Below are 14,631 nucleotides of genomic sequence, written 5' to 3' on the forward strand. Positions count from 1 at the left end.
CAGTATCTGTTCACCAAAACCTAAAACAGTAACTAGAGACATCCAGTCTATAGTTAGCTATAGGTTTATAGGCTCTAGAATTATGTTAATGTTTCTTTCTTGACAATCTACTACAATGTCATGCTCATGTTATGCCAGCGATGATTATTATATAACAAAGTAGTATGGTGAGGCATTTTATAAGCGTTTCTTTGTCCTGTTAGTTCCATCACTTGATATACATTACAAATATTGTGCTCAAGTTATATGTTCATGTTAGCTATTTATGTATTGCTTCCCTGACAAATGCTATGCACTACTCTTGCAGAACACTTAGCTGCCAAACTAAATACTGTGACTGGCCCTAAATGTGACAAGATGTTTGTAACAAATTATTTATCTATTCTGTGAAATGTAGCATATTTGGCACTGATCCAAAATGGACATTTGACAAACAGATTGTTCCGATGCCACAAGCAAAGAGGCCTTAAAGCTGCAGTACAAGATTGTCAGAATCACTAGATAAGTCACTACTAATGTTAACCCCCACTTTTAGACCCCCTTTTCCCTTTCTTTTTTACAGCTCTATAGATTATTTATTAAATCTTGATTTTCTAAGTAATAAACGGTAAAACTGCATGAGTGGTGGACTGTTTAATGAACAGCTATTCTTCAGGATGTGAAAAAGAAGTATATTATACATCATCTACAAGGTAAAAAAGAACAGACAACCTCCAGACAACTCATCCACTCTTAACATATGAAATTTAATTTATTGACATTAAGGAAACACAAGCTTTTAATAGCTTACATCTGGACAAATGTAAATAAAAAGGAAAGCTGTAGTGTTTCTTAAGTTAAATTATGTTAGGCTCAGACTTCAGTGTCCTTGATTTGGCCATTTATAATTGTTTCTATCCCATGGAGCTGAATCTCTCAGGCTGAAACTGCAAACACAACACAGACTAGCACTACAAAATCTTGATCGGGTGAGACTGAATTTCATCCACCATCATTTAAGCAGGTCTTTAATGTGTCAGGGGTATATATACACACACCGGAAGATGTTATGCTGGTGTGTTGTGGAGGTGTCCTGACTCTAAGAATGATCATTCATTGTAGAGACATCATGTGCTAAGCTGTGCTCAATTTGGTCCAGACTTACAAAGATAAATTGAGTTTTCCTCAAAACCCACAAAAAAACCAGCCTGAAATTAAACAGAAATGACAGAGCTCCATAATAAGTAAAAATGGCCATTTTGTATAGCCTCAAAAGACAAACTGATTTAACACAAACACATTTAATATGGCCTCAAACCTGCAAGAATTGTATGCTATGAATCTTTAAGAATTAAGAGCAGGTTTGGGCTGGTTAAAATACAGTAGATTCTACTTTTCACAGGGAAATGAGAATGCTTTTCAACATTTTAAACATTAAAAAGTGTGCACATTACGCTTTTTTGTTATTTTAACTATCACCATTTTTGTTCTTGCACCATCCTTGAGTTTAGCGTTCTACTGTTCACCACAGTGGCTTTCGATCCCCAAAGAGTCTCTTACCCGATTTCCATCTGGTCCCTTAGAACCCAGTCAAACTGGGCCCACAGTCTAGTCTTAGGTTGTTGTTTTTTCTCAATTGGAAGTCAACACCAGAGCTTATCTGTAGCCAAGGCGAGTCAGTCTCTGGTACACACTCAAACGCATAGGACGAGGACACCAAGGTGTTGCACACGCAGTGGAAACCTTCCTATCCCAGAAGTAGTGCACAAAGTCTCTTTCTGGAGAGAAGCTCAGTTGAGCTGGATTTGCAGGTCCTCACCGTACTTGCGCAGATATTTGTCATGGTTGTGGCTGACGGACCAGAGAGGGGGCAAATGGCGAGGCTGCATGCTGGTCAGGAAGTGTTGTCGCCAGCAGCGCTCCAAGTCCATCAGGCCCCGCAGACCACGCTCGGCATACACCTGCACTACCTTCAGTCCATGCGGCACATAACTCTCATTAAAGATCCTGAAAAAGTAGAAGACATTGACTTTCACAACCTAACACAACTCAGAACTGCATCTTCAAATCCTGTAAGTATGTTAACATATGTGACCCTGGAGCACAAAACCAGTCTGAAGTCACTGGGGTATATTTGTAGCAATAGCCAACAATACACTGTATGGGTCAAAATTATCCAATTTTCTTTAATTCCAAAAATCATTAGGAAATTAAGTAAAGATCATGTTCCATGGAGATATTGTGTAAATTCCCTACCTATCATTAGTAATACGCATTGCTAAGATCTTCATTTGGACAACTTAGCCTGTCCATTTATGGGTACTACTCATGTGTTTATATCCCATGTCCTCCACCTGAGGAGATCTTAGAAAAGCCCTAAGTATTATTATTTAAACAAGAAACTCAACTCAACAACTCAACACTCAAACTTGCAATAAAGGAGGAACCTATTGACATCTAGAGTGCAGTCTTTGGTTCCAAAAACCCCATAAGTTAAGAAAAACCTTAAAGGGATAGTTCACCCAAAAATGAAAATTATGTCATTAATGACTCACCCTCATGTCGTTCCAAACCCGTTAGACCTCCGTTCATCTTCGGAACACAGATTAAGATATTTTAGATTTAGTCCGAGAGCTTTCTGATCCTCCATTGAAAATGTATGTACGGTATACTGTCCATGTCCAGAAAGTTAATAAAAACATCATCAAAGTAGTCCACGTGACATCAGAGGGTCCGTTAGAATTTGTTGAAGCATTGAAAATACATTTCGGTCCAAAAATAACAAAAAATTACAATTTTATTCAGCAATGCAGTGACGCCGCTGACGTACGATGCTGCTGACGTGTTATCTTTGTTATTGGGCGCACCAGAAAACACGTCAGCAGCATCGTACGTCAGGGATGACATGAGGGTGAGTCATTAATGACAATTTATTTTTTGGGTGAACTAACCCTTTAAGGGGAATTTTGGTAACCGATTAATTGAACAATTATTGTTTATTAATCAAAATAATCAGATTCTTTTTTTTTTTTATTAAAGTTTGGATCACTAAAGCATCAAAAAATAAGTAATCTTATGCTTTTGATGAACAATACTGATAAAATACATAATACTGTAGTATATTGCATGCATATGAGCCTGTTTTTTTTGCTCTTCCATTTAAAATTAAAGGCAACCACTGCATTTTAATCATGATCCAAACAAAGATGCTGCATAAATGCAACATGAGCAGTTTTTAAATCTAAAGCAGTTTTGTGAAACTATACAAAAATATCTGCATGAAACAGAAACAGCGGACGAGCTGGACGAGATGCAGATTCACTCTCTGCCAGCAGGTGGCGCTTAAAGCATTTCCTTGGTTTCTGCTGTAAACAAAGCAGCGCTGCACTTATGAACTTTAATATGCATTATACAGAGGCAAGATGAAAAGAAAAAATACCATCTAAACTTTTCTAAAGACAGTAAGTTCCCCTCACACATACATTCATGTAAACTCCTACCTCTAATTTTATCGCGATTTGAATCATCACATATTTGAATCGATTTTCAACCGGCTCGCGGTTAATCGTTACATCCCTATTTAAAAAAAAAAAAAAAATCATATATCTAAAAAAATATATATGTTATATCCACGAGAGACCACTTTATTAACTCCATAAAATGCCTCTCTTTATGAGATAAGGCCAAACAACATGCCTAAAAGTGCTTGTAAATATGAGGACATGGCAACACTGCAAGATTAAAGCAGCCTCCCGAACAAAACGCAGCACGTCTATCATCGGTAGTTTAGTTAAAATCGACGGACAAAAAGAGTTTAAAAAAATGGCACATGACAAATGTATACATTTTTATTCACTCCCGGAAGACGACAAAATGTTGCTATGGTAACAAATACTGGAGTGACTGCTGTTCCGTACACACACGGAACGATTTAAATGCGGTTGTCATTCTTAAAACTTGCAGTGTGTATGTGGCCATAGTTTGGTCCGATACTTCTTGTCTACACGGGTGGTATTGGCCAAAACAAGATACCTGGTTTCCAGCGCGGCAGCTCTCTGAAGCATGTCTTGCGTGACCTCCTGCTGTCCGTTGCAGAAGAAGCTCTGGATGACCGTCAGGAGCTCCTCCTTCCGGGTCTGGGGCATCCCGTCGCTGGCGCTGAGCAGAGCCCTCGCGGCCGATCGCACCCGCCGGCGGTCTGCGTCCTCGAGCAGCCGAATGCCCTCCTCGCAGCCCTGCGGTGCGGAGTGCTCCTCGGCCAGCCGCTGCTTCAGGACCCCGTCGTGCACATTTGAGGCCGCGTGACAGGAAGTGCACAGCAACAGGATGTCGTGCGAGTTGTGGTCCTTCATCTCAGGTGGGAAGTGGCGCCTGTACTCGTGTGGGACAATGTTCTTCCTAAATTAACGTGGAAAGAGAGGAGTTGAGATTACTTTTTGTTCGGCGAGTCCCACTTTGCAAACAAACTCAAATAAATGGCAAGAAGCACGAGACACACCTGATGTAAGAGTCGGTCTTCCCGCACACCACGCACACGTTCTCTTTGGCTGTGAGGTAGTAGTCTTTCTGGGAGTCTGGACGGCCTGACGGCTCAAACAGCAGCCGGACAACGAAGGGATCTTCGCTGAGCAATTCTGAGATTAAGTACAGATCATATTTGACGTTATTCAAAGTACGGGTGTAGCAGTATTTCGTATTGACGATAATCGTGAAATTCAAAGCATGAAATATCGCCATCGTGTTAATTTAGTGTGTGACAATATAATAGTATTGGCGATAGCCACAATATTTAAAATGAACAGGACTCTTACTGTTGGTTATTAAGGCATTTATAGTAAGAATGGTTGTTAAGGATGTGTTATGTTGGTTTTGTTTTTTGTTTTATTTTATTTAAGTGTGGTTTTTTTTATTTTAATAGGTTTTCTTTACGCTTTACTTTTTGTATTTGTATTTGCAACCAAGTCATGGTCAATATGGCCTGTGCGTAGCACTTTATTTCAGTTCAGAAAAACTGAGTGATCACACTGCTACATTAAACTCTGTAAAATGTTAAGTCGGTCACCATGCCATGCACTTAATGCCTCATCTGTGGCCGTTCTAGGCACACATTCAACTGTATTAGCAGCACACTTTACTGCATTGGCCCCGGCGCAACAACAGGTTAAAGAGCTTAAAATACAGGTACGCAAGTTAACAGGTTCAAGTATCAGTTTTGATGTTAATATTTATTCATCATACTGTTGAACTTGACAGTATTTTCACTCGTTATTTCATAGGAAGCTTCAAAGAAGACAAAGAAAGCCAGAGTCTTGTGCCCTGCGTTTATCAGTATTCTTATGTTTTCTGGGTAAAAAAGGAAAACTCTAAGTAAAAATTAATTTGGCCTTTCCCCCAAGGTTTCTGTAGATATCGCGATATATCCATATCGTGAATTCTTTTGGCCACAATAACCGTGTCGTGAAAAATCTAATATCGTGACAGGCCTAATTCAAAACAACATGCAGAACTACCAAATATTGCTACAAGTTTGATTGCATCATATATTAATTGCTGTTAATAGTCTTCATAGTCTGGTTGACTATGTCTTGTATTAATTTTTCCGAACATTTATGCCAGATGCACATAAACTGACAGTCACCAATGATAAGCTGCTACTAAATATCGTAGAAACTTAATTTTCTGTAAAGATGCTTTGCAATGATTTGTATCGTAAAAGGCGCTATACAAATAAACTTGAATCGAATTCAGAGCCCTGATTGGTCAATAAACCACTCTAATACATTTACACTCTGATAAACAACAGACCAGAAGTTATTCATTCCCAGTGTAAGATGTTTGGAACGCTGAGTTTTTGTTTGTGTTGAAATATTACAATTTTTGCACCTGACCAGATGTGATGCAGTCTAATCAAATCTAAGAGCATGAGGTGGAAATTACCAATGTTTATGAAATAAGTTCATTTTGAAACACCATTTCTGTAAAATGGACAGTAAAAGAACTATGTTCAAAATAATTGTCTTTCAAGTGTTCAGCTTATTTAGGTGGTTATTTGTTTCCTGCTAATATAGTCATTCATTCAGAAGATGGTTGAAGTGTAAAGATGGCTGTATACTCACTCAACTAGTATGTGACATGAAGTTGACACGGCAGGACATCTGGCACAACAATGGCACTTCAACACTTCACTTTCTCTTCTATTTTTATTATGTAGTAACCTTATAAAACTAGAAAGCATATCAAACTAAAACAAAAATGTAGGATTTATAAACCCTGAACAAGACAGAATGACATAACCCACTTCAAAAAGAATTTTTTTGCACTGTTACAGTGTTATTTTATAATAATGTGTTATTTTAAGATCAGTATAAGGTGTTTCTGTGGCTCAGTGGTAGAGCTGGGTTTGATTCCCAGGGAACACGTTAGGTATAAAATGTAGGCCTGAATGCACTGTAAGTCACTTTGGACAAAAGCGTCTGCTAAATGCATAAATGTAAATGTAAACTAACATACTATTATACTTTGTTAATATTTAATTCAATATAATTTTTTTCCAGTTTATAGTTTTTCATAGATTTTTCTAATGTAAATTAAGGCTTTTGTTTTAACTTAAGTTTGCAATTTTTTGTACATTTTTTTTTTTTAGGTCTATTTAGTTTTTATACATTTTTTATTTCAGTTTTAGTTTGTTAGTACATAAAACTGAGATGTTACCTTGGCAACTAGCTGAAAAAAAGTTTCTATTTTATTTCAGTTATTGAAAACTTTAATGATTTTTTTGCGGCCCTCGGCCATTTCAGTATTATATTATTGTAAATATAAAAGGCGTTACTGCTATCATGAGCTTTGTAACCTTCACACACACCCTGCACAAACAGGGGAAAATGCATTTCAAATACATGTTGTAAACTTCCTCATTTGGTCAGCAATATAAAGTCGTTGTGTACCTCCTATCCCCTTCTCCAGGTACCATTTGGCTTTCTTCTTGTCACATGTGCAGAGCGGCTGGCCATCGGGAGCATGAAGGAAACAGTTATCATAAAGAGGAGACTTCCTGAATCAAGACAAACAGCACAGCAGTCACTTAAAGGAGTTCAGATCCGAAGATCCAAAGCATGTTAAATCTGAATCATTTGTGCAACAGATTAGTCCTGTATTTTATTATCTTTAATCAGATATAGTTTCATTATCCTTCTATACCTGGCCGAGTAACCGACTCCCAGTGGTTTGCGTTTGTTTCGCCGTGGGTCTGGAACTTGCTGGTCTCCAGACTCGGGACTCTCCACCGTGGACTTTCGGCTTCGCCTCTTTCTCTCCCCTTCTTCCCCCTCTCCGTTATAGCGCGCCCTGAAGGGCACGTCCACCAGCCCCTGGCAGCATGATGCCAGCTGGACAAATGTGCTTTCACCCTCGGCGGTGTTCATCCCCAGCAGGTGAAAAAACAGGGCGACGGAGATCTGTGCATCATGTGCTGCATACACCATCTGGTGGATCCAGTATGAGAGAGAGATCAGTGTACCGACGATGACAACAGTTTCACTACACAGAGTCTATTCCAGCTGGGTATCACAGAATATTAGTAAGGCACTGCTGACAATACAAAAATTCAAATCAACAGTGAATCTCACAATGATTTTGTTGTGCAAAAACAGCCAAGATTCATTATGCATTTTACTTTTTAGAAGTACTTGCCAGGAACGACTGTTTGGTTGGAAAACAAATTGAAAAATTAATGCTTATTATCTTATTAGTATTTTTTTTGTAAATAATATTAAAAATGGTTTCGTCAGTTTGAGTGGTTTTAAACTCACTTGTAATTTTTTTAGATATGCAATCTGAACGAAAAAATTAATTTGATGAATCGAAGTGATCAAGAAGTCACACCTTGGCTGTTTTTTGGCCAAATGAATGGGAAAGGCCAATACTGGATTGGTCACACAGTGTATAAATAACCTAAAATCCTCCTAAATCAATTGCATAACTGTGTTTTTACTACTTCAGTAAGCTATAACCTTAAACAGCAACAAAAATTAAACTCTTGGTGTTATGACCTGAAACGAGCCAAGCTGTGACCCTTTCTGAATCCTGTCAAATGAGAAGAGACTGCTGTAACTCTGAAGCTCCATCAGAGGATGTCCTCCTCACCTGTTCTCGGGTCAACACATCCGCCTCCCAGTCACTGCAGCGCAGCTCCAGCGATTTGTCCAGCGTGACGTTCAGCAGGTCTGCAGCCAGAGACTTCAGACTCAAGCCGTTATTCAGCACCGCTTGCTCAACACAATCCAGATCACCTCGGGTCACGCCACACGTGCTTTAAAGTCTTACTCAGGTTTGAATTGATGACATTTAGAGACACCTGGTAGCAACTATAACTATCCACCTTATTTACTTCAGAACTGACTGAGCTGAGAATGACACTAATGACGAATTCAATCAACACTGAACTAAACTGAACAGAGTCATGACACTATTCTTCTGTAGTGCTGCTTTTCAGATTAAATTTTGTAAAATTTCATAATTCCTGAATTTTACAGAATTATCATTTATTTTCCTTTAATGTGAGCTATTCTGAAACAATCTGTATTTTATGTAAATGTACATTGACTTGATTATTTATTGATACTTTTTTTTTTTTATTTAATGTGAGATATTATTTGACAATATTTATTTTTTTTCTGATAAAAAAAATGTGATTGTGACTTAAAAAGCTTTTTTTTAAGGTTATCTTAATTATTATAATAAACAAAATAAAAATTATATTTATATAAAAATATAATTCACTGCAAATAAAAAACTGATTCTTCCAGGATTCTGAACAAAACAAAATAATGTCTGACAAAATATTCATTGCTGCAGTCTTTTTAAAAATGTTTAATTTGAACGAATTAAACATTTTAATATATAATATGTATGTATTTAAAATATAATAGCCTACGTTTAATAAAATTTGTAATATTCGAATTATGAAAAAGTGGTTTGATTGAATGATTCAATGACTCACTCATAAATACTTTCACTTGTTTCCTTCCTGGATTAATCTGTGATTTTTAAACAAATCTCTTAAATGAATGATTCAATGACAAATACATTTCTTAACAGTCACTTGTCGCCACCTAGTGGAGAAACAATGCCATCAACACAAACGTTATCTGAAGCGCCGTTTTCAAAAGATAGATCGCTACCACAGACAATCTTTATATCCGAACTTTCACCCCAGTATCTCTGTGACTGTAAGACAGAAATAAGACTGTGCAGTTGATTTGAATGTTCAGTTTTGACTTTTGTCATTTAGAAATTAGATCGTGTGGGTGTCTGGATCGAGATCGCGCTCTTTTAAAGAACAACAGTGCAGCTCTACTGGGCTCTTATAGATAGTAACATTTAAAACTTGACTCTGAAGTCTTGGCTCAGACTGGAGCGTTACCTCTGTCTGAGGGCCAGGTAGCGCAGGTCCACGGTGCAACTCAGAGTCAGCCCATGATCCTGAGCCAGCCGTTTCCCATCCTCATAACATCCCACCCCCACCTTCAGCACACGGGGGTCAGAGAGCACCCCGACGAGTCCCTCGGGGAGGGGAAGCTGTGCATCTTGAAACTTCAGCAGTCTGACCAGCACACAGCGTCCGGAGAACGTCGCCAGCTGGAGTAAGGAGACCGCAGAGGCCTTGCCTTTGACAGACACCTGTGAAAACAGACAACATCGTCTAGTGCTGCCGCTACGAATGCAATGTTTAAACTGCAGAGCTATGCTTACACGCATGCTTTTTACCCATTCACAGTCCAATCCCAGAACCGGATAGACGGACAGATCCTTCTGGAAACCAGGCCAGAGCGTCTCCCAGTCTCCTGGCGTGCTGACGATCACCGGCGGCACCTCTAGCAGCGAGTGCACACGCAGAAGCGTCTGGGTTTGCGGCGGTGCCGTCGTCTCTCGTCCTGCTGGCTGTGAGGCCGTGACATCCGCTTCTAGCTGGGCTTGTACGGGCTCGGCTGAAGCGGGGCCCTTGAGGGCCTTTCTCTTCTGTGTGCGGATGCTGCGCCACAGGAACAGACCCCCAAGAGTGGCTCCTAACATAGTGGCGAGAGCCGCGGTGAACGTGCTCGGCTTGGACATCACCGCAGCGGCACCAGCTCCCTCTGAAACTGAAAACTAACACGCTTTATTAAATGCTTTGCTCACCGAGGATGGGTTAATCTGATGAAAACACAGTAATCTGTGAACTTGCATTGCCATTTTAAATAACCGTGTACTGTATATTTTTTAAATGCAATTTATTCCTGTTTCAAAGCTGTATTTTCAGCATCATTACTCCAGGTTTCAGAGTCACGTGATGATCATAAACTGACAACACTTAAAACCAGCAATGAGCTTTACTCAAACATAAGACCTGCCGGGATACATTTCTCAAAGTATTTTGTTTTGATTATATACTTCTCAGAAATGTACTGTGCTTTCGTGAAAACATTTGTACGACCACTATTTAAAAACCAAAACTGAAACAACATCATTCTGATGAAGAGTTCGAGGAGCTCAGAAATAAATCCGCATCTAATTACACAATCAATCACTTTAATCGCAGCGTGTTTGTGTTTATGTCAGAGACGCAGTGACGGACTGTTAGGACTCTAAATGAAGCCCTTACTAACATGTCATCCTCGTGTGAGTGCTGCTGGAGAGATACGCACCTGAAAACTCAAAAGATGTCAGAGTTATGAGTGAACACTACTGTAGACACTCTCTCGCGCTTATGATGAGCAGCTGCAGCGCGTCTTCTTCTGCGGGTTTATGTCTTCCGCGCTCGCAGGAAACATCCGCGCCACAGCGACACCTCTGCCGGAGGCGCGCGACTACGACTATCTCACGACCATTATCATTTTTTTAATAAACATTATTATTATTTTGCATTTTAAAATTATTTTCAGAAAATCAAGCACTGTCCTCCTTACTGTAACGCTTCTAGATGTTTTACACATTAGGTGTGAAACTTACCTCAAAAAAATGTTTTGTTTTAATGTTCTGTTGAAGAATGAAACGTTGAAGTATTTGTGACCCTGGACCACACAACCGTCGTAAGGGTCGGTTTTTTGAAATTGAGATTTATATATCATCTGAAAGCTGAATAAATGAGATGTATGGATGTATCTCCAGTGATGTATGATTTGTTAGGATAGGATTTGAAAATCTGGAATCTGCTTGTGAAAGCTGAATAAATGAGATGTATGGATGTATTTTAAGTGCAGAAAATTGCCTTTAAAGTTGTCCAAATGAAGCCCTTAGCAATGCAGAAATTAAGTTTTGATATATGTATGGTAGGTTATTTACAAACTATCTTCACTGAACATGATCTTTACTTAATATCCTGATAAAAAATGTATAATTTTGACCCATACAATGTATTGTTGGCTATTGCTACAAATATACCCCAGAGACTTAAGACTGCTTTTGTGCTCCAGGGTCACATTATTCTCCAGAAACACAAATCATCAGTGAAGGTGAATTTAAAACCTAATGAAATTTTAGTATCACTGATATACTGTCATAGTTTTTGATGATTTGATTTAGATTTTATTTTCGCATCTCCAGTTTTTCATTTTATTTCTATTAGTTTTTTTTTAATAGTTATTATTGATGTTTATTTCTGTTTTAGTTACCTCAAGTAAAAAAAATAAAATAAAATTATAAACTTGGAAAAAAATACACATTTTATATGTTAACATTGAAATTATTTCAATTGTTCAGTTTATTTATTTATTTTTAGTTAAGGATAATAACCCTGATGCCAAGGATTACCACCTGCTTTGAAACTAGATATTTGGACCAGCAACCTCTTTAAAATGATGATTATTATTATAATTTTTTAAAATAAAGCTGCTAAAAGTAGCAGGTACCACACGAGCATGCCTGCTTCAGCAGTGCTGAACAATAATGTACACCTGAATAATGACACTGGAAAAAAAAAAATTTAATAGTCATAAAACTGAAAATACACAACAGAAAACATAATTATTATTCCAACTCATCATACCTGACAAATTATAGATAATTAATTCATTAAGTCCCTCCCTTTACCCATTTCATATGCGGGTATATTGATATTGTAACAGTCCCTGTCCCAAATGATGCTGCCGTCCCTGCGCAAGTGCAAGTGAAATACATTAAATCATACAACAGAATAATTCATAAATCAAACATTTTTCAAGGTGATGTTCAACTGTGGCACCTGTGGATAGTTTCAGAAGGCTGCAGCATCTCTTTTGCCTCCTTTGAGCTCACTGTGAGATCCTTGAGTACGCAAGATTTTTATTTAGAATCCTCAGTTGCAAAACAATCACAGACGTTAAATACAAGGACACACAGAAAATCATGAATCCTGTATGTGGAACAGAAGCACACAGAACCGCTTTCCTCTACCACCACCATTTTATTCAATCTTTTAGATTCAATTTTTCGTAAAGAATTGGAATAATACAATGCAATACTCGTCTGAAATGGAATCAAAACCTTAAAACAGGACCAATCATCTGATAAAACAAAAGGTTGATGGGATTGCATGAAAAGCAGGAAAAAAAAAATTCACTGCAATCATTGTAGAGTTGGAACCACAGGTAATTTCAAGACAGTGAACATCACAGCTCACTAATGCCACAGACTGATGTCAAAGTGGTCAAATGATCGATTAGTACAGTGCTTGTGCTAAAATGAGTATCTTCTTATCGAAATAAAATAAAAGTGGCTTGACAGATGACACTGCCAATAGTGCTAAAATTCATAAAAAAATTTGCTAAAAAATTACAATGATATGTTGGCAATAGAAATCAAAGTACTCATACTATAGTACAAATAATAAGGTTAAAATGACAGCATGAAAGACAGATAACATTGTCTGGGACCTGTGTGATTTAAAGACCCTCGAACCCAGTCTGGGTCCATATGGATTATCTATTTACAAAATATGAACATCCAAACTATGCAAGGTGGCCAGAAGACTAAAACGGAATAGAGAAGAGAAATGAAAACCGTCCCTTCACGCCTATATGCTCTGTTTCTGTATGCACACAAAATAAGCCTGCACCTTTGGAAAGATTATTTACAGCTCTTCAGTTAAATTTCAAAGCTATTTAAAATATACTTAATGCATAAAAATAAAGATTTTGGCATACTCTCGCTTCTTCCTCTTCTGATTGCGAAGTTCTACAAGAACCTCGTGAACCTGGAAGGTCTGTGAAGTGCCTCGTCCTTCAGGTAGGGAGCAGTCATCCAGCCTGCTAGGGGGCGCTGTGAGAAGGGTTAGTCGGGGTAGAGTGAGTACTGAACAATACGGGGTCAACGTTAGAGCATCTAAAGATTTCTTTTACCATCATCTTGTTACTCTAATTCATCTTGGACATAAATGCGCCATAAATGCCAGAAGTTGTACTCGCTTGGTTTCTGGGGGGGCACGTTCATTAACCCCCTTGTCTCCATTTGTTCATGTCACAAGCAAAAACCAGACACGGACGAACAGACAAAGAAATCAAAAGACGGAGATATGGAGCTGATGTGGTTTGCGGGGTCATTCCCTCTATAGTCGTCTCTCTATGAATGTCCATCACAATGTCCTTCAGCGTCGCTTTGTGTGCACTGTGTGTCCTTAGAGTTGGATCTCAAATGTCTTGTGGAGCTCGGTGGAGAAGGGGTTTGTGGGTGATGGAGCGGTGCGTTGCTGCGAGCGGCTCTCCAGTGCGGCCCACTGGGCCTCGAAGGCATCGGCCTGTTGCTGCGGTGCCACAGGTTGCGCAGGTGATGACACTGCTGCCCAGCTGTTAGCCCCATTAAACGTGGCATTGACTTTCGGTGGCTGCAGCACTGTGGCGTTTGTCACCGGAGGTAGGAGAGGTTTGCCGAAGGGACTGCACACCGCCTGGGTGTCAAACTGGCCTGTTGGTGGTGTGGAGAAGGGTGAAGACTGGAGCTGGGGCACTTGAACAGGTACCGGGATGGGCTGAGTTTGCGTGGCAGAACCGAACACGTTGGCCACCATCTGCGATGGTGTAATGCCAACCACCGGAAATGTTGGTTGCACAAACGGGATTCCATTGGACACTGGGAAGGACGCCGGCGCCTGAGCGTGGAAAGCCGGCTGGCGTGGGGGTATGGTAGGGACTGCAGTTGGAGGGATGCCTGGCATGAAGGGTGCAGAAGGGCCGGGGCCGAGGAAGGGCTGCTGAGCAGGAGGCGTGTTGGTTCTCGCGACGGTGGCGGGTTGGTGGGCTCGCACAGACTTGGTCACCTCCTCCAGCCAACGGTCAGCTTCAGATGGCGTACGTTTGTGAGAGGAGGCAGGTGAAGAAAGATTTGCGTTGACGGTGGGTAGGGCTCCCACTGCGGGTGCAGGATTTGGCCACTCGCTCCCTACAGGACACAAGAAGAAGAGTTTTGCTCAGCATCCCATTTATTCTGGTAAACAGTTTAGAGCAGGGATCCTCAACTCTGGACCTCGAGATCTACCTTCCTGCAGAGCTTAGCTCTAACCTGGATTAAACACACCTACCTGCAACTTTGTAGTTATCCTGAAGACCTTGATCAGCTTGTTCAGTTGTGTTGAATTAGGGTTGGAGCTAAACTCTGCAGGATCTCAAGGTTCAGAGTTGAGTCCCCTTGGTTTAGAGCAGGGGG

General features: G+C 39.7%; 2 protein-coding genes across 8 annotated transcripts in view; both read right to left on the reverse strand.

Moving 5' to 3' along the window:
* Window positions 1-727: 727 nt before the first annotated feature.
* exd2 (exonuclease 3'-5' domain containing 2) lies at window positions 728-10,805 on the reverse strand. 3 transcript variants are annotated; one of them, XM_042742888.1, is made up of 9 exons: window positions 10,662-10,805; window positions 9,730-10,118; window positions 9,401-9,657; window positions 8,122-8,248; window positions 7,177-7,460; window positions 6,924-7,030; window positions 4,478-4,613; window positions 4,012-4,377; window positions 728-1,986 (listed from the first exon to the last, which is right to left on the reverse strand). In XM_042742888.1, the coding sequence occupies exons 2-9, from the start codon at window positions 10,087-10,089 to the stop codon at window positions 1,770-1,772; spliced, it is 1,854 nt and encodes a 617-aa protein (XP_042598822.1). In that variant the 5' UTR covers window positions 10,090-10,118; window positions 10,662-10,805; the 3' UTR covers window positions 728-1,769. The 3 variants fall into 3 exon arrangements, with proteins under 3 accessions (XP_042598822.1, XP_042598823.1, XP_042598821.1); XM_042742889.1 differs by having other exon boundaries at window positions 9,745-10,125; XM_042742887.1 differs by having other exon boundaries at window positions 9,730-10,125.
* Window positions 10,806-11,914: 1,109 nt separating this feature from the next.
* Window positions 11,915-14,631, reverse strand: part of LOC109087857 (NUMB endocytic adaptor protein) — a 590,428-nt gene continuing 587,711 nt past the window's right edge. For all 5 annotated transcript variants that reach the window (XM_042742894.1, XM_042742893.1, XM_042742892.1 and 2 more), the window contains one exon: window positions 11,915-14,367. In XM_042742894.1, coding sequence (XP_042598828.1) covers window positions 13,607-14,367 — 761 coding nt within the window. In that variant the 3' untranslated portion in view covers window positions 11,915-13,606. The remainder of the gene's footprint in view (window positions 14,368-14,631) is intronic.

Source organism: Cyprinus carpio, chromosome B17, assembly GCF_018340385.1.
Source record: "Cyprinus carpio isolate SPL01 chromosome B17, ASM1834038v1, whole genome shotgun sequence".
In the NCBI taxonomy this organism is placed as follows: Eukaryota; Metazoa; Chordata; class Actinopteri; order Cypriniformes; family Cyprinidae; genus Cyprinus; species Cyprinus carpio.

Bases quoted from the DNA above. Each gene is read 5' to 3' on its own strand.
- exd2 (XM_042742888.1), bottom strand. From the start codon at position 10,089: ATGTCCAAGCCGAGCACGTTCACCGCGGCTCTCGCCACTATGTTAGGA. The intron at 9,658-9,729 runs GTAAGCATAGCT...CTGTTTTCACAG, and splicing joins AATGGGTAAAAAGCATGCGT to GTGTCTGTCAAAGGCAAGGC. The intron at 7,461-8,121 runs GTGAGGAGGACA...TGGATCCACCAG, and splicing joins ATGTGTTGACCCGAGAACAG to ATGGTGTATGCAGCACATGA.